The sequence below is a fragment of the Amblyomma americanum genome, chromosome 1, assembly GCF_052857255.1.
Source record: "Amblyomma americanum isolate KBUSLIRL-KWMA chromosome 1, ASM5285725v1, whole genome shotgun sequence".
Taxonomy (NCBI): domain Eukaryota; kingdom Metazoa; phylum Arthropoda; class Arachnida; order Ixodida; family Ixodidae; genus Amblyomma; species Amblyomma americanum.
Window position 1 is genome coordinate 138,178,815 of NC_135497.1, and position 22,852 is coordinate 138,201,666.

The 22,852-nt window shown below is 44.7% G+C and overlaps 1 protein-coding gene across 1 annotated transcript in view; it reads right to left on the minus strand.

The window, feature by feature from the left end:
* LOC144113728 (uncharacterized) overlaps nt 1–1,039 on the minus strand; it is a 108,502-nt gene extending 107,463 nt beyond the window's left edge. The window contains exon 1 of the mRNA XM_077647015.1: nt 706–1,039. Coding sequence (XP_077503141.1) covers nt 706–750 — 45 coding nt within the window. The 5' untranslated portion in view covers nt 751–1,039. The remainder of the gene's footprint in view (nt 1–705) is intronic.
* Between the last annotated feature and the right edge of the window lie 21,813 nt (nt 1,040–22,852).

Below are 22,852 nucleotides of genomic sequence, written 5' to 3' on the forward strand. Positions count from 1 at the left end.
TGTTCCTGTCCCACAAACAGAAGTGCAGCAACGCAAGCCAGATTTCCAGCTGCTTAGTCACATAATTAAAGTTTGCCCTGAGCGCTGTCCACTTTTGTGCTCGTTTTTGAGCTGCACGTACCTTACAGCCCAGTGTTCTACTTAATTGAGCGCAAATGAAAATCTAAATTTTTGGAGCAATGTCATAGCACTTATGGATGACAGAGGGAACGAAATGAAGTGTGCGCGCTCTCACATCGATCATAAGACTCTAAACAATGAGAAAAATAAGTTAAAATCCAACTGAGCAGCGATTGTGGTGTAAACATAAAATCCTGACAGGTTAAAAGGAACAAAAACACTAAGCAGGTATCGTTATATAACCGTACGAAAAAAAACTGCACCCATGGCATACGCGACAATTTGTTTGTGTGCTCCTCCGAGGGATGCAGTCATTCATTTTTACGGTGTCAGCTATCAACGTTCGACGCGGGGGCACGAGCATCGCCGCCACAAGCAATCGTGTTAAAACCGGTCTTGCGACACGGCCGCTGTGGTCAAGAGGCGCGGCGTGGCGAGATTGCGATCGCCGGCTACACGTGTTTCGAATGGCCGAGCGCCGGCGGCGTGCGCCGCGCACAGCGCAGAGAAGCACTGCGCGCGAGTGATTCTCCGTCTGCGGCGTTCACGCAGCGGGGATGGATCGGGACAACGGATGCCACTCACCTGAGACGATGCGGGGTAGGAGTATCCGAATTGGCCGTAGGACATCTACGTGCCGGCCGTAATCGAGAAGCAGCCGGGAGCCCCAACTTGGGCTCGTCAGTGCCGCTTGCTGCGCAGTCGGCGACCGAGCAGAGAGAGTTCTCGCGACGACACCTGGCGCATGGAAATCGGGCCGGCCAGCCAGGGGCAGGAAGCGGTGAGCCTGGCGGGCCAAAAGTGTGGTAGCAACAAAAGTGCGACAGAGACCGGTCACTGCGCCAGCTGTGCGGCAGATGCACTCAGGGTTGGCTCTGGACACTGACGCGACATGGGGATAAAACTCTGGTCGCCGACTAAACCGGGAACCAAGTTGCCGTGTCGCGCGGTGTTGTTCCTCCGCGAGGGGTAGCGAGGGGGGAGGAAAGGGGCGGGGCGTCGCCTCGGGCGCCCTTTGATTGACGCCGCATGGGACCAAGCCACGCCTCGGGCGCGCTTGACTGACGGCCGGCAAACCGCACGCCCCGCCCGCGTCGGTCGCCTGACACCGCCCACGCAGCGGGGAAGCGCGTCTGTGTTTGTGCGTTCGTCGGCCTCTGTCGCGGCGGAGGTCTCGGCGCTTGTGCCCCGGGTGCGGGAGAGAAGCGGGCCTCGCGTGAACAGCGTGTTGGGCGAGGGAACAAGAAAATGAAAAGTTGGGATTTGCGGTTCTTTGTTGCGCCTACTGCTGCCGCCTTTCTGGCGTACAATGCGTACAAGGTGTCAAGGGCATGGCTGATAGAGTACAGAGATTAGGCTTCGGCGTGGCTGCTATGCTGTTTCGTCCCACGATGTCTACGCCACAGAGTTGAGGGTTCAACAGTGGTGCTGCGATGGCCCTCCCGGTTGGCTTCCCCGCTGTTCATTTTTCTTTGTAGCTTTCCGTGCACCCCTCAAGTGGTACAAGCTCGGGTTTTGTAGGGCCAAAGAGATCGAGTGCGAGAGCAACGACGTCCGCACGTGTACCCAGGGTATAGAGGCATGTCTCATGTCGGATATGGGCTCCCCGCCTGAGCTCCGCAGATGCTGCCGCTGGATGGAAATCGCTATATACCTTCAGCGCACACAGTGGCTGCGCACTTCGATGTTCTATTGGTGCACCAGAAAAAAATACACAGGTATCTCTCTTTTTTTTTTGCTGTTCTTTTCCTTGCTGTGGGCCACTGTACTCGCGCTCAGGAGATCAGTGATTGAATATTTATGGAGCAGTGTAGTGACAAAAAATATCAATATGCTCCTTTTAAAGGTCTGACACACTGTGAATATCTGCGCTTTCTAGAACCATAGGTCGATGTTATGACTAGAAGTGCTGCTTGGTCCACCACTCTAAGAGACATGCGCTCTAGAAATCTTCACAACTCGCTGATCTTTGATTCTGTCGATCCCGTGTTACGTCGCGGGATTATATCCTTTAAACCGCGAGTCTTGGCTCTTAGTTGAAAAACTTGAAACATCATCAATGTTTATATTCGTGGTAAGAGATCTTGTCACAAAATTGGTTTTTATCACATTAGGCAAGGCAAGTAAAGCTGGTCATTGTAGAGCCATGTTACAGCTTGTCTTCAAATCTGCCACCAAATATGTGGCGCGTCATGACCTGATGGTGTCTGCCGAGTATCTATTTAACAAACCCAAGTCTTGCGAATGTTAAACAAGTGCTTCAAAACCACTCTGTGTTAGAACATATACCACCTTGCAAGATGATAAGCGTGGTGCATTATCTTTCCATTCCTTAAGCAAGAGCTATGGGGCGAGAAAACGTTGATTCACGAGTTAGCATGAGAACCATCCTACTATACTGCCACCTTCTGCAAAGGACAAATATAACGCCCACTGCACGACAAAGGCCTCTACATGTCTCTCCAATTAACCCTGTCATTTGCCAGCCGCAACCACCATATTCCCTAAAACTTCTTAATCTCATGCGCCCACCTAACTTTCAGCCGCCCCCTGCTACGCTTGCCTTCTCTTGAAATCCACTCCGTTACCCTTAAGGACCAGCGTTTATCTTGCTTTGCATTACATGCCCTGTCCAAGCCCATTTCTTCCTCCTGATTTCGACTCGAATGTCCTTAACCCGCGTTTGTTCCCTTACCCATTCTGCCCGCTTCCAGTATCTTAACATTGCACCTATCATTTTTCTTTCCATATAGCTTGCGGCGTTGTCCTAAGCTGAATCCTAGTCGTAATCATTGAAGCGCAGAATATATAACCAACCCCTATATATATAGCCTTCATTGATTACATTAAATTCAAGAAATGTATTGTCAGGATCAATCAGGTAATAGAGAAATGCGCAAAATACATAAACAGCCCTTATATATAGCCATCTCTCTATAACCTGATTGATGCTCACCATACATTTCTTGAATTTAATTTTCACACAGCACCTGCATCATTTGAGTGCTAAAACATTCTCGAAGCGGGCACCATTAATATGTCTGAATCTACGTGAAAACTCACAACAGAGTTAAGAAGGGTTGAAGTGCAGCCCCGCTCAGCTAGCCAACGTTGCGACAGAAGGCCTGAGGGAAGCTTGGTATTGGGAGGGTCCCCGCTTAGATACGTTGTTTAAACACACAGTACTAAGGCTCTTGAAAAGCACAGGAAGTCTTGTTTTATATTTCGTGCGATGTGCGTGTATGGGCGACATGCACTAGCATATCTAAAAAAAAAAAATGAAGCAAATAACATTTGAAGCGACAGTGCAATAACGGTTTGTCGTGTGTGTGAGTCGGTATATACAGTATTAACCCGTGCACCATACTGAAGCGGGAGCCTGATGCAAATTAGCTCTCAGTGGAGTGGTACTGTTGCGGCCAAACGAGTAATGCTTGCCTAGCACATCGGTTAAATGGAGCAGTTTTGACTTGACACGCTAAAAGCTTTACAACCTAATTCATAGGGAATTCGGGTACTAGATTTTTGCTTAATTTATCATATCTTCTCTGATCCAGACATGAGATCAAATGATATCGTACTGTCCCACCTGGCAGATATTTGTGCTCGTTGTTCAGTACTATTTGTGAAATGTCCATTCTTAAAATTTTTTAACCAAATTATTTGCTTTAATTCAATACTGTTGCTGTTGAAATGGTTTTGCGAAGGAAACTAACTAAAATTCTTCACTGAAGTAAAAATTTTGCTTTTTTGGTAGAAACACAACTATGCAGGAACGTTTGAATTATTCAAGAACCATTTGGGGAAGTCTAGGCAATTACGGGGATTCCTTGGAATGAAGGAAGGGGAAGTATATCTAGGAGCTGGGAACTCTGTCACTTTGTTTCACCTACTGGACTCTATTCTCATGACAGTTTGCAACGGAGCCTCCAGACATGTAGAAGCATTGCTCCCGAAGAGCTTAATATGCTCACATGTCGGTAAGGTCTTCTATGTGGTCCTTGTTTTGCTACTAAACAACTTGCTTGCATTACGACAGTGTCTGTTTTTATCATAAGAATGTTTATGCGCTGATGCTTAAGAACCCTTATTCAATTTCTCAGTAGAAAGTGCACGCCGCACATTTTTAAGTGTAGTAAAAAACTACAGTTAACGCTTTCGTTACTTGTTAGTTTAGAAATGCGTTTAATGAAACGTCTGATTAAGAAACGCCAAAGCATGAAAGCGTCTAACTCTATACAGAAAGAAAAGAACTGACACAGCTATCAAAGTTAAGGAATAAGCACTAGGTAGCCGACATAAGGAAGTTCGATATGGAGATAATTGAGCATGCCCTAAATAAAGGAGGTAGCCTAAAAACAGCGAAGAGGAAATTAGACATAGGTTAAAAACCAGATGTATGCGTTAACAGACAAAGAGGGCCACGCCATTAGCAATATGGATAAGATAGTTAAAGTAGCCCTAGTGTTCTACAGAAATCTGGGTAGCCTACAGGGCATCGCCTGGTTAACCTCCCTGCCTTTCTGTCCTTCTGTTTCTCTCTCTCTCTTTTCTCTATACAGTAGCCATTGCCAATGCAATTAGAACGTTAATGAGACAGGCAGTAGCGTACAGAATGGGACATCCCGTCGCTAACGAAAAAGGAAGTAACGAAAGCATTGGAAGCAATGAAAAGGGGGAAAGCAGCTGGTGTGGATCAGGTAACGGTAGATCTGTTGAAGGACGGAGGGGGATTGTACTACAAAAAAATAGCCACAATGTATACGCAATGCCTTAGAACGTCGAGCGTACCGGAAGCTTGGAAGAACGCAAACATCATCTTAATAAATAAGAAAGGAGACGCCAAGGACTTTAACAATTACGGACTGATCAGCTTATTGTTCGTTGCCTACAAGGTATTTACAAGGGTAATCGTTAATACACTCAGGACAACCTTAGACTTCAAACAACCAAATGACCAGGCAGGCTTTTTCGTAAAGAAAACTCGACAATAGACCATATTCACACTATCAGTCAGGTGACACAGAAATGCGCAGAATATAACCAAGCTCTCTATATATAGCCTTCATTGATTATGAGAAAGCATATGACTCAGTGGAAACCTCAGCAGTAATGCAGGCCTTGCGGAGTCAGGATGTAGAAGAGACTCATGTGAATATACTGGAAGATATCTATAAACACTGCACAGCTGCCATACTCGTCCATAAAGTCAGCAATAAAATTCCAATAACGAAGGGTGTCAGGCAGGGAGACACGATTTCGCAAATGTTATTCACCGCCTCTTTACATGAGGTATTCCGAGGCCTGGATTGGGAACATTTGGGGATAAGAGCTCATAGAGATTACCTAAGCAATCTGCAATTCGCTGATGACATTGCCTCGCTAAGTCACTCAAGAGATGAACGGCAAAACATGATCAATGAGTTAGACAGGCAGAGCAAAAGGGTGGGTCTAAAAATTAAGACGCAGAAAACCAAAGTAATGTTCAACAGTCTCAGAAGGGAGCAGCAAGGCCCTGGAAGTGGTAAGGAAATACGTCTGCTTAGGGCAGGCAGATCCGTATCATGAGAGAGAAATAACTAGTAGAAAAATAAGGATGGGAGTTGAGCGCATATGGCAGGTTATCTCAAATCATGAATGGCAGTTTACCAATATCCCTCAAGAGAAGTGTGTACAACAGTTGTACCTTGCCGGTACTCACCTTGGGGGCAGAAGCATGGGGGCCAACAAGAAGGATTCGTCTTAAGTTTAGGACAACGCAGTAAGCTATGGAACGAAAAGTAATTGGTGCAATATTAAGAGACCGGTAGCGGGCAGAGTGGATGAGGGAACAAACGCGGTTTAATGACATTCTAGTCGAAATCAAGAAGAAGAAATTTGCTTGGACAGGGCATGTAATGCGAAGACAAGATAACCGCTGGTTCTTAAGGCCAACGGAGTGGATTTCAAGACAAGGCAAACGTAGCAGGGGGCGGCAGAAAGTTAAATGGGCGCATGAAATTAAGAATTTTGAGGGAATATGGTGGTTGCGGCTGGCAAAGGAAAGGGTTAATTGGAGAGATATGTAGAGGCCTTTGCCCTGCAGTGGGTGTAGTCAGTCTGATGACGATGACGATGAAATGAATTTCAAGGCTGCCAACAGATGCTATACTGAAAGGCAAGAGCTTTTATGGCTTCGGATACGACTCTTTTGTTGGGAGTACCAATAAACCGAAGCCATTATTTTCCCCTATGTAATCTACACCAAAGGGCGCTGATCAAAGATTAGCGCATACGGTAAATATATCAACTAGAAAAATCTCACATATGGTTCATTTCAGACATCTTCTGAGATATTTAAGAAGGCATTTTTAGAAACAGGTTCTTTCCTTACAAAGGCGGATCAGAAAAATAAAGGAATTTACATGATTTGTTTTTCTCATTTGGAAATAAGTATGCTGACATCTCTGTCAAGTAAAGTTGTAGGTTATGCTACGATTCTCTGAATGAAAAAAAAGTATAAAAACCGTCTCCTATATCTAAGCAGGTTGGTCAGTCAACAGGTTGAAAGCCTACATAGCCTTTTAATACTGCACTTGGTCCTTATATGACTCAGAGTGAACTTATTTAGATGCATTAACTGTGCTGCATTTTGTGTTTCTAATTCAGCATGTCATCTTACGATTTGGTCGACGTTGTAATTCCCATGTTCAAAAGTGTTTCATGGCTCTTGACTGAGAGGAAGACCGAGTTAGCCTCAATTCGTGCACTGTGAACAAACATGCACGTTTACGTTTGTTTTGTGTTTTTCTTTCAAGATATAGAACCGAGGATAGTATTACGGCCCGTGGATGACGTATTCAGTATAGGCTTCTGGTTCAATCTCCCAGGAGGAAAATAAGTGCATGATTACCTGTGAGACACGCGGCAGAGCCACAGGAAGAAATCACGTGGCCGGTTTGCCTTTGCAACCGAGACAGAGGCACAGTTTCTTCTGTGATCTCTAGATGTCGCCAGTCTCCTAATGGCTCTTATAGGGTGCCAACGATAGCATCGAGGCACCCTGAATAGTTTCTTGACATTCGTAACACTGTCCGGTCACCGGAGAAAGTGGAGTTCCTTCGCTGAAACTTTCTTGTTTCATGAATTAGTGTAGCTATACTATTATTATAATATAGTTACGCTAATTACACTAATAGTATAATTACAAGAATGTATAGTTACACCGGGAGACAACCAGAAACAGCCATCATCACCATGGTAAATTTGGTGGTGACAAACATTCCCTTCAATTTGCAAGTGTACAGTAAGAAGCCGGCTTCCAAATGTTTGCTTTCGATTGTCGCCTTCGGATTTAAGCTGTCACAGAATGATTACTCTGGGTTACTCCAAACATGCTGAGCCATCAGGAGTGTCGGTGACGATTGTGTTGCGCTGTGAATTTGATTTTCGATAGGAGTATGTGGGGCACGATTATAAGTGGACAGGTAACAATCATCGACATAGAAATAAAAAAGGATCCAAAGGTGAAGCGTGCTATTATACTGACACTTCTCGTACAGGCCCAACTTGGCTGTACTTCTCGCGATTGTACGATAGTAATGCTGCCGATAGAAATTGATAACCTTTTTAAGCTTAAATCCTCGTCCACAGCTCTCTGAAAGAAAAGGAAAGATAATAGCAGCACAATAGAGCAGAGCTTAAAATCTCAACGGTGCCAACTTTGTAATCACTTCCATTCACCCAGTTTTAATACTCCCCTTTTAGAAGTAAACAGAGTTCACATTTCAAAGAACACTCACTGACGACTGAAATTCATACTGAGGACATTTCCGTGCGTGGAATTATTATTTTCAGGAAAAATCATCTTTTTGCGTATGTGTATTTTGACTGGCAGCAAAAGACGCATTCATTGCTGCGAAAATTCAATTACTTTTTTCTCCTACAACTAAATTCAAACCCGTAACATCTACCGCCCTAAAGGGGTAGGGTTTTAACCTAGTTAAACCGAATAGGGCATGCGAAAGGACTTGAGGCAACAGCGCCTCAAAGGCAACCGCATGCAAAATCTTATCGTCAGCCGCTGTCGGCAGTCGCGCATGGGAAGAGGGAGGGGGTAGGTGCCGTGTGCCAGTGGGGGAAGGGGGGGGGGGGGGTGCAACTGCGCGCGGGAAGTGGGGTGCCGGTTTCGCGCGTTGACGGAGCAGCTGCGCAAGGCCTCCGCCACTGGCGCTCCGTCAAAGGTCAAAGGTTGAGGCTTCGCACAAACTTCGGGTTTTTGAGCATTGCTAGCGAAGTAGCGCTCTCGCGCTTAAAGAACTCCGTCGCCACCGTTTTAAAGTGGATGGCGGTGTAGCCTAGCCTCTGGGATACGCGCAAACAATTCTGTGTCGGCGTGCAGCAGTTTATTCTTGCGAAATCGGTCGTTGATGTTTCTTGTTCTTTCCTAGCTTAAAAAAAAAAAGTTCCGTTTTCGGTGAGAGTGGACCCTTTGGGGTTAGTACGCTATGTTTTACGGATGCAGACCTGCTTCAGCTTGTCCTCTCTGTCGTTTTAAAGGGGTCCTGAAACACCTTTTGAAAAGAGCACAAACTCGTTCAATCACTACAATGTGTTGTCATCAACACGTGAGCCAAGTACGGCACTTCTACACGCAGGAGAAAACCCACAATCGCGCGCAAAAGTTGGCAAGCCCTTTTCGGCGAGTTTGTTGTTCTCGTGCCCTCCTCCTCCGCTTCACGTTCCTCCGTATGTCAGCTAAGAGATGACTATTAGCTAGATTCAGACATCACGCAGCCGCCATGGCCGCGGCCAGTCAGCCGCATTGCTTCCTGACCCGCCGGGGAATTCCCGCGCTCGCCGGCCGCCGCTGGTAGGGCTGAGTGGGTGAGGCTAAAGACCCTGTTTAGGTGAGGGTGAGGCCGATGGAGGAGCTCAGATCTTTCAGCGTGCAAAAACCGGCAAGAGAAGAATGGCGCGACAACTCTCAAATTCAAATTTCGACTAGAGATAACTCAGCTTCTATAACAAATGCATCAAAAAAAATTTTTAGGGAGGATATTCGTTAGGCAGCGTCCTTAAACATCCCAAGCATACCTCAACTTAACTGAAAGCCCCTTCAGAGCCCCCTTAACGTAAGGAAGAGACATCAATGAAATATATGACGGCAACTTGAAGCTTTTATACGCAATAAATCACTTTGCATCGATCAGCTTTGATCGGTCACAGCGTGTCCTGGGCTCACTCATGATTTGAAAGCAGTTTTACTACGAACTGATGTTCCTTATATGTGCGACTCGTAGATGCTGCAAAGCACAAGGCTGTGAACTGAACCTATTAAGAAATGTCTGTACTCTTTATTCAGGCCAATCCGCTTTATTTTTTCATTCTTCTGACTGTCTATACGAGCCTCAGCTTACAGTGTGGTATTAACAGCGCTGCTGGCACAGCTCTTACGTTAAAGCTTCATCGTTGAGTCTCGGCACTCGCCGCGTGCAGCTAAACTTTGGCTGGCAGAGCGAGAGCTCGTGCCGGTGTTGTGATACGAAGATCCCCGAGGACATCTCCCAAAGCGTATACGCCGGTCTACATGCGAGAACAACTGTAATAAAATCTGTATGCAGCTGTAATTTTAATCACAGGCATACTTATCTTGCACAAGAAGCATACTAGAAACACAAAACGGTTGCCATTTTTTTTAGGGACATGTGTTAGCTTAGAGAAGAGGTGTCGTATACATTAGCACGGTGCTCAAAGCACCAGAAAGCTACACCTTCACGATGTCCAAAAAAGACGCCCGAACAGCGAAAGCACTTGTGAGCATATGTCGGCTAAATCCCGACCAATATAAACGACAAGTCTGAAACATGCTGAGAATAAGGCGAGGAGAATTTCTGCAGAGACCGAATTTAACTTCTAAGCAAACATGCACGCCCCACACAATGACATCTGAGCGCTATGCGGGCAGAAGTGATCACAAAGCAGCAGCACGTATCTATACAAAGCGTACTTTTATCTGTAGCTTTTATACCCTACACCTGAGCCTCCGTACGAAACAGTCGCACTCAGAACGCGCTGCGTATTTTCTGCGATGCATTTTACGCTACTCTCGGGGACAAGAAAAGCCTTAAATTTTGTTTGAAAAATTATTAACTGTGGGGTTGAATGTCCCGAAGCCACACAGGGGCTCTGAGGGCGCTGTTGGAAAGGGGTCCGGATAAATTGAGACACAGCACAAGGTAGGTTTTGCGGTTCACACTTTTATACGTGTTTGCTTTCAAGAGGTATTTTTATGGACGTGTTTAAACGATGTCATGATCTCTGGCGGTCAGGTTTTATTTCAGTATGAAAGGCTTTTACCGCACTATAGCGAGGGAAAGAATTGCTGCAGTGCTGGTCGGTGAAAATGTTTTCACAATGCTGGTAGCACTTCATGGAAAAACAAGTTGTTGTGCTGACGGCAGTGGTGTAAAATTGAAGTAAATAAATCATTGTCATCGTCATGGTTCACACTGCACGCCTTTCTAAGTTCTACGCATTCCGTGATCGTTCAACGTGTCCATGCGTGCAGCAGCAGTAGTGCTACGGATGGTTGATGGTGCTGGATGGTTTGCCAAACAGGAAGCGTCTTCAGGAACTACATATACAGAGTTCGGCAGATATTTGAGAACACACATTGTAGGTCATGCTTCCTCCTCTACATCATTATTGCAAATCCTTTTTCTCTGCAGGTAACCATGACATAACTTCAGCTATAACTGAGGAAATTAAAAGGCATGCAGTTATTGTGTCTTTGGCTGCAGGACACCCCGATTCAGCGATCGCTACATTCTTGAAGGCTGCCGGATTGTCCTTTTCCAAATTCGGAAAGAACTGCAGGCTGTCAGGGGGCGATATGGACGCTGTTTCCCAAAGAAAGCGACATTTTCGGCGTTCTGAAACTCTTAGGATGCCGGAATTCATCAATCGCGTCCAAGGTATCATTGATGAAAACCCTGGCAAATCGATAAAGACCCTTGCCAAGAAGGTGGAGGTTGGCGAGGCCACTGTCAGGCGTGCAGTTCAAGAGAACCTTCGCTACAAGTTGTATGCTATGTGCAGAGGACAGTTCTTGTCTAAGAAAACTAAGGAGAACCGCCTAACGGGACCCAAACTCCTTCTGAACAAACTGAAGCACCCAGGGGGGCCTGGGATGTCGTGGTTTTTCTCTGATGAAAAAGAACTTCGTCCAGGACCAGAAGCTGAACCGCAAAAATGATAAGCCGCTGTGTAAAAGCCCCGAGGATGTTCCAACTGTCATGCGCGCAAAATTTCCAGCATCAGTGATGGTCCTGGGTGTCGTGAGTAGTGAAGGAGACATGATGCCTCCACATTTTTTTTTCTTCAAAGTGCCAGAGTCAACGCAGTTGCTTACACTGAGGTACTGAACGCGGTTGTGAAGCCCTGGATAACTGCTGTAGCACGTGGGAGGCCGCATGTTTTCCAGCATTAAGACTCCGCACCATCCCGCACAACCCGTACAACTCAAGAATGGATGGCCGAAAGTCTCCACGACCATGTTACTCCGAACATGTGGCTTCCCAGCTCCCCAGATCTCAACCCAGTGGACTACTGTATACCTATGAGGCGTGGTTGAGAGAAAGTCTAATAGGCACCCACACTACACCATTGCAGCTCTCAGAAGAGCTGTTGTTGATGAAATGGCTAATGTTCCGAAGGCGCATCTCATCACTGCCTGCGGTCGGTTTCAACATCTTGTGGAGTCTGTGATTGCTCCTGAGGGCAGTTTCATTGAATGACGACATTCATTGCACGAATGGCCACTTGTACAGTGTTAAATGATCATAAATGATCTGTATCCAGTCTGTGTGTCTATTTGCGTGTGGACACAACTTTGTTCTCAAATACCTACCGCACCCTGTATTATGCTACCCGAGTTTCACGCCTGAACAGAGACAGGCACTGTTGATCATCAACAGCATTATGTGGCCGCACGCAAACGTGAGATGCCGGCCACATGCGAATGAAGAGGAGGATGGGGAAGAAAATTAGGCAAACTCCGCCCCAAAGACTTGGCCGTAAAAGATTCAAAGGCTGCGGTTATTCGAAACTCCAGATCATTGCTCGCCACCTAGCGGCCTTCGCGAGAAACCTTTGATTCAGGTCCAGGTATAGTGACGCGCATCATAGATCACGGCGTACACGACGGGAAGACGGTCTGCAACATGGAAAAGCCGGTTAGATAGCGCGAACCCTCGGGACGAAAAACTATCAAGAACGAAAGATCAGTCACAGTCCTCAGGAAGCAGGCACGCATACAGAAAGATGTTAGGCAGGAGAAAGTGGGCAGGTGCTTACAGCAGAGAATCCATCCATCCATCCATCCATCCATCCATCCATCCATCCATCCATCCATCAACAAACAAACAAACAAACAAACAAACAAACAAACAAACAAACAAACAAACAAAAACTTTACGGTCTTGGTCAAAAGTATAGAGACTTGCTTCTGGACCATGCTGTGTAACTCGTTATGCATTTCCAGCGTTCCATATCTCTGGATGGTGAGTAGAACTGGAGTCTTCGCCCCAACGAAAGTTGCGGCTGCCATGGATGCTTCAGTATCCCCAGAACGCGGCCTAGGAATAAACTCTTTGGGTGCTTTACTTTGCACAAAGGATGCACATTTCAATATAAACCTTTTCACGAGCCTCGGAACAACCGTTTTTTTTTTGTACCGGGGGGGGGGGGGGGGGGGGGGGGTTGTGAGGTGCACGCAGTGGAGCCTAATCCTCCAGTTTTTCCTATGCTACGACGACAGCTAAGTGTCCAATATGGCGGCGCCTTTCGACATCTTTTTTTTTAATGTCTATACTACGCCATCCACCGAGCCCCCGTTGTAGCGATTTGCCGTTGAGCAAAAATATTTATCTTAATTGAAATTGAAGGCACAGACGGTAAATGCAACTGGTAGCGTCAACCTACAAGCGTATTGTTTATTATTTATTTGTGCATATGATACTGTCGATCCCGTCAGGGATCGTAACAGGGAGGGCATTCAAAAGTACAATGAGATACAAATATAGCCATGATGATTAATCAGAGTACATATCGAAACATTACACAAAATTATATACATCGTCAAATACGTGTAGGAGTGAAGATATATAATGAGGAGCATGTGACAAGAAATTAGCCGGACAAATTGTTATACCACAAGAGAAAAACAAGAGACGGGGAAAAAATTAACAGTGGCAAAAACACAATAATTACTGAGATGTAAGTAATTCATTTTCAACAAGTGTGATAAAAGCATTTAAAGTTGGACTGCTAGCAATGGACCTGCTAAGGTGTTTCATTGTTGTATCGCGCGAGGAAAGTACGAATATTGGAAAGAGTCAGTGCGGAATGAAAACTCGTTTAGTGTGTTGTTACGTGTTTGCCGCGTTCCTGATTTTGATATGTATCTTGAAGTGTCGACTTTTAACTGATTGTTTAACAATTGGCGCATGATTTTAAGGCGCGCTAGTAGATTCACGCTTGGGGGTCTTGCACCCAACAGGTGAGCCCGGAAGTTTTTCGAACACGAAAAATACGGAAAGCTCAGTTTTCTCGCTCCCTGGAGAAAAGTAAGTTACGCTGCGGCGTCGCTGTGTAGATGAAATAAAACCAGAAGCAATCATTAATGATTTGGAACTATAAGGTAATACACGCAAAATATTTGAACTGATATCCATGTTACCTAGTCAACATTCTAATAAAAATATATTTCATCAGGCAGCCGTAATGAGCAAATATTAGTAATTAATTCCGCTCGGAACAAAAATGCAGATAAATGAACAATTCGCAGCCGAGTAATAAAAATGAAGAAACACCGTATGGTAAGGAAAGCACACAAAAAGAGGTGCCGAAAAATCAACAAACTGACCAGAAGGAAAAAACGGGGGGGGGGGGGGGGGGGGGGGGATGTCGCCGCAGGGTGCTTCCTGGCTGCTAATCAGGGAGAACGTGCAACTCCACTAGAATTGATGTGTAATTTTCACGTTAATAATCAATAAATACCAATCTTTTGCGCCGTAAAACTGAGCTAAGCATTCCTCCTGCTCATTATGTCTAGCTGGCAGGTTCGGAATGTAATTTAATGCATTTCTCGTTTTACCGGATGGTAACAAAAAGGAAGACTGAATGGTATGGAGCAGTTCTTGTATTAATAATATTATTTGCCATTGTTCATAGTTTATAATTACGCATGGGTTCAAAGGCACTACTCGATGTCCCTAATATAAATTTTTGATCCCATAACAGAAGCAGGTCCTATTGTCCTATTACTCGCAACGCGGTTGTGTTGACTTCTTGTCTCCTTTCGTCCTTGTTATTTAGTACTACTACTTTTTCCTCTCAATCTAAAGACCAATTAGACCAGCTTTCTGCCCCTTAATTGTCTCTTCAGCAGTATCTGTATGAGAGTTACATAAGCTCTGCGCGATCGGCCCCGTCATTCGCAGCAGTAACTGTTGTGGCAGTGAAGTAGCATGAAATACAAGGAGCGTAGGAAATTGCAAGGAAAATACTCATTTGCCTTAATTAGCCTGCAGCAGCTGGCAGTCAGCTTTTAACACTCTAGCTTTAGCAGCCCCACTTTCTAATAGGATTGGAAAACTTTTGTGATCGGCTTGAGTTACAGGCGAGTTGGTTGATTTTGCTAGGTGGCCGTAAGTGGAGACTGGCGACGACTTCTTGAGCTCTTATCACGACCTGTACTTGTGTTTCCAGGTCGGAGCTGAGCAGCAAGGTCACCGGCCCGGCTGCGCAAGCCTCTGAAGCGATATTAGTGGGGATCTGTCGGACAGTCCCAGAAGATGGGGTCTGCAGAGACTGTTCCGCCGCATTTGCTGCACTCCGGTTTAAATCTATCCGGGCACAAGGATTAGGACAGCGTGGTTAGGGAGAATTTTGGTTTGGAGTTGTCTCCATAGTGCCTCCTGTTCTTTGTTAGGTTTTTATGCGGACATGGGAAGATTGTCCTTTCTAGCCTACATTTCTGAGTGATCTCGCGATAGCTATTAAGGCCGTCTCTTGTCATTCCGACGTCCGAGTTATCATCCACAGCTCTGCCGATTGATCACCGAGCTCAATCGTGGGCTGCCTCGTTCCCCGCGTTTGACGAGTGAAACGGTACCCAGAACATTTCCGCGTTTTTCCTGTCTTTCGAGTAATTCTAGAAAATTCCTAAGGAGATGGGAGATATTCTGCCCTTGGCAAAATTTCCAATGGCTGCTTTTGAATCGCTGACAATCACTTCCGATCACGGGTTTGTCCGCGCCAAGGCGATTACCGCTTGTTCGGCTATTTATGAAGAGTTTGTGCCTACGATTGCGTTTGCTACGAGTTGGCCGTCCTCGGTCACTGCGGCTATCGCATAAGTTTTCTCTGGTGTTGGGTAAGCGGCCGCGTCTAAAAGACTACGTCCGGACGACCCTCAAGTTTCTTGGCTAGGGCTTGCGCCCTATCCTTGCGTCTTCCTTTGGGGTGAACGGGATGCATTTCTAGTGAACAGGAGAAGACGCGTTAAGAAAAATGATCTAAGTCGATTGGTGCAAGCCTTTGTCATCGGTAGAATGACCTACGCCCTCCCCTATCTGCAATTACACAACGCCGATAAACTCAAAATTGAAGGACACATCAGGCAGGCCTACAAGGCAGCTGTATATATGCCTACCCATCGACACCTCCACCGACAAGCACAGCTACTGCAACTCGGCCTACACAACACGCTAGGAGAGTTGACTGAGGCCCATAGGAGAACGCGAGAGCTCAGACTCGCTCGCACTAGTGCGGGTAGAGCGATTCTAGAAAGGCTCGGAATAAACGCGGATACCCGCAAAATCCCGTCCAACGTCAAAAAGGCCATCACGGTAAAACCATTACCCACATCGGAAAAAAAAAAATTGTCCGTTAGCTTTGGCGACAGTTTGAAGCCTCGCAGATAAAATGGGGTGGCTTGAGGAAGAAGGTGAGAGAGAGAGAGAGAGAGCAGGCACAACACATGGCGGCCGGGGCGAGAAAGATGCGTGGAAGGGGGTAGAGAACGCAGCGCGGCGCCCTGGGAGGGAGAAGGCGAAATCAGCACGCAGCGTTCGCTCTGATGCACCAGATGCTGCGCCTGCTCGGACATCGGCACGGCGTTGCGTTCCGCTTGCGCCATTGCCCGAAAACGACAGAAAGCAAAGGCTATAGCGCGCATATGCCGCATGAGTCTCATCCATCGCCTGTGAATTTTGAGTGTCGTAAGCGCTAATCCGATGGGCACTAAACCCCGAGCAAAATAGTCCGTTGTCGCGTTTCCTGTTCGCCAAGCGCGAGTGCTCCGTCCCGCGGCACCGCCCGCTCTTCGCCGTCTTCTACCTGACACTAATCCGGTGGTTCTGACCCGAGCAAAATCGTCTCTTGCGCGTCCGCAGCTGGCCCAGCGCGAGCACTCCGTTCCGCTGCTCTGCATGCTCACTGTCGTCTTCACCGTAGCAAAAATCCGCACTTTCGCATTGATTCGAATGTAGTAAACATTCTCTCTAGTTTTCCAAGTATTTTTACATACCTCTTCAATTTGTTCTCGCCAATGTAAGAGTTTGTCGAAGACGACGCTATGGTATTTGAAAGAAACCCCTTAAATTAAATACTGTTGTTCAGTGATAGGCAAATCGTATTATGGGAAATGCTTCTCCTAGAGTGGAATACTGCGTGTTTTGGTTTAGCTGCATTTATTGTTAATTTATTAGCACTGAACCAATAAGAAATATTTGACGGTCGTTATATCATGCCTTGAAAGCGTGAGAGTGATTCAGCTGTGCGCAAAGAAGCAGGGCTATTCGCGTGCATTAGAACCTTTAAAAACTGAAGAGCTTGCGGGAGGTCAATCGGGAAGTTAGAAAACAGCGTACAGACCCTTGCGGAACCGTGCAAGTCATCGGTCGGAATGTGGAAAGTATGTTATTCAGTATTAATTTTTGTTTTTTGGTGGGGAGGTAACTAGTAGTAAACTGGATAGAATTATTAGTAATTTCTCAGACCTCTTTTTTTTCAACTTCGAGTGACAAACGCACTCAAATGCCCTTTTTATGTTGAAACAAGGAAGAAGAAATGAGGATATCGTTATGACATACTTATCAAGGACACCAAATCAGCGAAACCAAGGAGCACAGGAGACTGTTTCTAACTTTTTTGGTGTTGATTAATGGGAAATTATTAGTGTAATTATTTTATTGCTGAAAGGTAATTGGCTTGACTTGTGGACTTGTTTATATGGTTTAACGTCCCAAAGCGACTCAGGCTATGAGGGACGCCGTAGTGAAGGGCTCCGGAAATTTCGACCACCTGGGGTTCTTTGCACTGACATCTCACAGTACATGGGCCTCTAGCATGTTGCAGCCGCCGCGGTGGCTGAATGGTTACGGCGCTCGGCTGCCGGCCCGAAAGACGCGGGTTCGATCCCGGCCGCGGCGGTCGAATTTCGATGGAGGCGAAATTCTAGAGACCCGTGTACTGTGCGATGTCAGTGCACGTTAAAGAACCCCAGGTGGTCGAAATTTCCGGAGCCCTTCACTACGGCGTCTCTCATAGCCTAAGTCGCTTTGGGACGTTAAACCCCCATAAACCAAACCAAACCTATAGCATGTTGCCTCCATCGAAATGCGACCGCCGTGGGCGTGATCGAACCAGCGTCTTTCGCGTCAACACCCGTGCACTGACCACCGAGACACCACGGCGGCTTCTGAAAGGTAATTTATCGGAGAAAAAAGAAGAAAAAAACGACTATATGCCGCCGGTTGGGATCCGAGCCCACCAGCTGCATATGGGTGTTTCATCTTCTAGTTTCTAATCAATTACTTTCAGTGATAAAATCACTGCAATAAAAAACATCCATATGCCGCGGGTAGGTTCGGATCCCACCGCCGGCATGTATGGTTGTTTTTTCTTTTGCATTCTAATCAATCATCTTTCAGCGATAAATAATTACACTGACAATTTCCCACCCACGCACAAAAAATATCGAAACATTCCCCAGTGCTCATTGGTTTTGGGGACTGTTGGCTTCTGTCATGTGTTTTTGTTTATGTCGAGGAATATTGATATTGCAAGCAGGCTTTTGTGATCCGGCGGGCAAGGGCACAAAAAAGCACCCTTCAGTTCATAGATGCACGTTAAGGACCACTGAGAACAACATCATCAAATTTTTGTTGGTATTATAAATCCATTCCATGCCTCTTTCTCGCTACGATGATGTTTGTTCGGCAGCAAAAGATGCATTTATTGCCTCGAAATTGAATTTAAAGTTTTCCCGCCACTCAATTCAACTCACTACGTCAACACTGAAAGAGATTCAGGGATCACCGACAGAGTGTGAATGGCAGTGAAGCCTGGCCTCAGAGATCTGCGCGCTAAAGACTGAGCATCACCGCAGTGGCCTTGCGAAACTGGTTGCGGAGATTCCTGTATTTCAATTTTCGGTTTTTTTCAAGCTTACGGAAGCTTGTTTCCAATGAGAACAATGTCTTTGCGATTAATACGCGGTAATCTATCGATACAAGCCATATTAATTTGGTCCTCAGCGTCTCATTAAAACTTAATAAACTTTATTTGTTTGTGGTTTCCGTTTTTTGGAAACTTCTATGGACTCTTGTACATTCTTGAAGGAAGGAGTGGGAGTTTTAATAATCAAAGTACCTTCAGGAAAGTCGTTGTTCTACGTGATTTTTTGGTATCCATAACGCCCTAAAGGTTACAAAGTGGCTTAAGGTCTGTCACTATTTCAAGCTATAGCGTGCTGCGTTCATGATGCAGTGACGAAATCAACTAAGAAGCAAGTTTGTTAGGCTTTTGTGCTACTTACTGTCAGCTCCCAGTTAAAGGTTTAAATCCTATAACCCTTGTTGCAGGTTGAAATATTTTCATCTGCATTTTCAAAGTTATCACGGCTGGTTTAAATATTCTTATTTGCAAAGAAATTACTCGATTATAACAATCTTCGAAAAGAAGCCATCAGTGCACAACACACTGCTATTGATGAAAATGTACCTTCCGTCCAGACGTTTCTTCTTTGATTGCTTTGTGCTTTACAAGTAAAATCGCGTTCCTTTCCTAATTTTTCGTATTTTTACAACCTGCAACGATTTTGAATGATATTTATTGCCTGTTATATCTGTCCCGCACCACAATACAAAAACATGCATCATCGCAAAATCTACATATAATTGATTATTGAGCACCAGTATATTGCATACGTCAAAATAGAACCAAGGACTTCGCTTTTAAGGGTAGCGACAATGGTGTCCTTTAATATTTATTTATTTATTTATTTATTTATTTATTTATTTATTTATTTATTTATTTATTTATTTATTTATTTATTTATTTATTTATTTATTTATTTATTTATTTATTTATTTATTTCCACACTGTCTAGTCTCGTGGGCATTACAGGTGCACTAAAGAGGATTCTGAGCTCGTCTTTTTGCCCCGGAAACTAGACCTACAGGCTCCAAGCATTCTTATATAAAACCTTCGAATTATTGTCCTGTACAGCCGATTTCCCTATTAAATCAGAATAAATGTCTCGGCTCCCACCTTTGTTTTAAACCGACCTCCGAGAGTAGCAGGAGTGAACCAACTCGTGGAGTGCCTTTCGGCCTGTCGCGTGGCGGCTTCGCGTTCGGTTTTATTTTTTTTAGGTTTCTGTGAATAATAGTTTCAGTCGCAGACAACACCCCGACAAATTAGGCCCACGGAAATAGTAATACGCGTGGACTCTTTGTTTTAGGCATCACTCCGCCGATTGCAGAGCAGCAAGCCGCCACACGACTGGCTGAAAGGCACTCCACAAGTTGGCTGACTTCTCCTACTTACGGAATTGAGTTTTAAAAAAAGGCGGGGGCTGAGACGTTTAATTCAATTTAATAGGAAAATCGTCCGCACAGGACAATAATTCGTAGTTTCTAAGAATGCTTGGAGCGTGTGTATCGACTTCCCGCGGTAAAAAGACGAGCTCAGAGTCCTCTTTAGTGCACCTTTAAGAGAGGAGTGTATCAGTGTATCAGTGTATCGTCGACATCAGTGTATCGTCACTTAAACGACAATCAGGTTTATCAACTCTTGCCCATCGTCGTCGCATTGCTTCTCTTAGTCTGTTTCATAAGTTTTTTTACAGTTCCCTCGGACAACCACCCTACATCACACCGCCCGCTCGCATATCTCATCGCACCGGCCATCCACTGCAAGTGTCATGCCAACGCTCCCGCACCGTCACTTTTTCCGCATCCTTTTTTCTTCGCACTGCTAAAGACTGGAGTGGCCTTCCCCACGACGTTGATGCCATCACCTGCCAATCAAGTTTTGTGAACAATTTAAATATGCATTTCATAAATATCATGTAAGCAACCATATTCAACCCATATTTGTACTCCCACCCCTTATGTAACACCCCCAAAGTGGGGTCTTTAAGGTAATAAAGTGAAGTGAAGTGAAGGAGTGTGTTAATACAAAAAAACTTATTAACACATCATATCGTTTACAGCTTTCTCGAGGCCATGTTACCGGTGATGGCAGTGACGTAGGCAGGAAGGTGGTTCCAATCATTACTTGTGCGTGGCAAAAATGAGAGTACTACCACCACCAAATTAATGATGATGAGTTTTTATGCCGGAAAGCCACCTGTGGCCAAAGAGCGCCTGGCACAAGGTTGTTTCTTCCACTCAAGGTTGGGTCAAAGACCCATTTCCCAAGAATTTCACCCTAAAGAAGCCGGGCACCAGGCCAGGCAAAGCTTATACCCATTGTATCACCGGTGGGTACCCGGCAGCTCTGAGGATCGAACCCCGCCCCTCCCGCATGCCAGGCGGACGGTCAAACGACTAGGCCATCGCATGCGGCAGCAAATTAAACGCGAACAAGACAACTGGAAAGCGAACAACAACCTGGGGAGATCTTACCTGCGGGAAATTCAATACTACGGCAGGTTAATTTCACTTCGAAGGCGCGAATAATGTCCTTTAGAAGTGTTAGTCAACTTTGCTTGTACTTCCTCTCCAGGAGATATGTTTGTGTTTTTGTGTTGGCATTTGAATTCTTTTGTACGCGTTTCATTTGTTCTTCATAGTACATATTAGTGCGGCATGAGAGGATACCGACATTAAACATATGATCACTACGTGAGGAAATGTGCCATGGGCGAAGCAATAGCTGGTGTTAAAAACTGAGAATTGTCTGACAAAATGGTGGAAAAGACATAGTTTGAGACGCCTGCGGTGAGAAGCCAGGGCAGGTAAACTACGAGATTGTTTCATACATTAAATTCTTGGTTAAGTAGAACAGTTATAAAAGACGAAACGATCAGCACGGCTTTGGATAGATTCTGAAGCCTGAGTTAGTAATCCGCTGAGATGATCCCAGATCGTGCTGCATATTAAAGTTTAGGTCGAACTATAGAGTTGAAATATATATATATATATATATATATATATATATATATATATATATATATATATATATATATATATATATATATATATATATATATATATATATATATATATATATATATATATATATATATATATATATATATATATATATATATATATATATATATATAAAGATAAACGTATTTCGTTGCTAGAGGCAAAAATTCAAAGTTGAAAAAGTCTGTCCGAAACGTCGACTCAAAATAAATCTATGGCTAAATGAAGCGTTTTCAACTTTGAATTTTATATATATATATATATATATATATATATATATATATATATATATATATATATATATATATATATATATATATATATATATATATATATATATATATATATATATATATATGTGTGTGTGTGTGTATGTGTATGTATTAGCAGACAAACAAATGAAATGAGGGGCTCGTTTGACAAAGATATTAAGGAAACCAACAGTCACCGAAAACCCAGGTGCATAGGGGAATTTTTTCTATTTTTTAAAAATTTCTAGTGCCAATCAATTGCCTTTAAAGAAAATTATTTATAAAGCAGCAGAAAAAACAACCATGCCGCCGGTGGGATCCGAACCCACGACCTCCGAATATCGCGTATAAAAATATCGCACTGCACAAAACGCTAAGGCGCCCGTGTGCTGTGCGATGTCAGTGCGCGTTAAAGATCCCCAGGTGGTCGAAATTATTCCTGAGCCCTCCACTACGGCACCTCTTTCTTCCTTTCTTCTTTCACTCCCTCCCTTATCCCTTCCCTTACGGCGCGGTTCAGGTATCCCACGATATATGAGACAGATACTGAGCCATTTCCTCTCCCCAAAAAACCAATTATTCTTCTTATTATTATGTGAGATCGAGCGTTAAACTAATTCCACGATGCCTATCCGAGTCAACTAACATTAGTTCCGTGTTACTGAGAGTATAATTGCGATAATTACCCGAATGACGCGATATCGTCATTACCTTCCATTTGGCAATGTCAACTCTCATTCATCATTTATCGCACTAAGATGAAATTTTGTCAAGGTCAGACTGAAGTGTGACGGCATCAATATCGGTAGAAATTACTCGATGTACAACGCGATTGTCGGCGAAAAGCCAGTTAGACGAATTAATCGTAACAAGCAAAGTGTTAATATGAACAAGAAACAACAGTGGACCTAACACAGAACCCCGCGGCATACAAGAGGTTACTGGAAATGACAGGGGATAAAAGCCGTTAGCAGATACATATTGACAGACCTC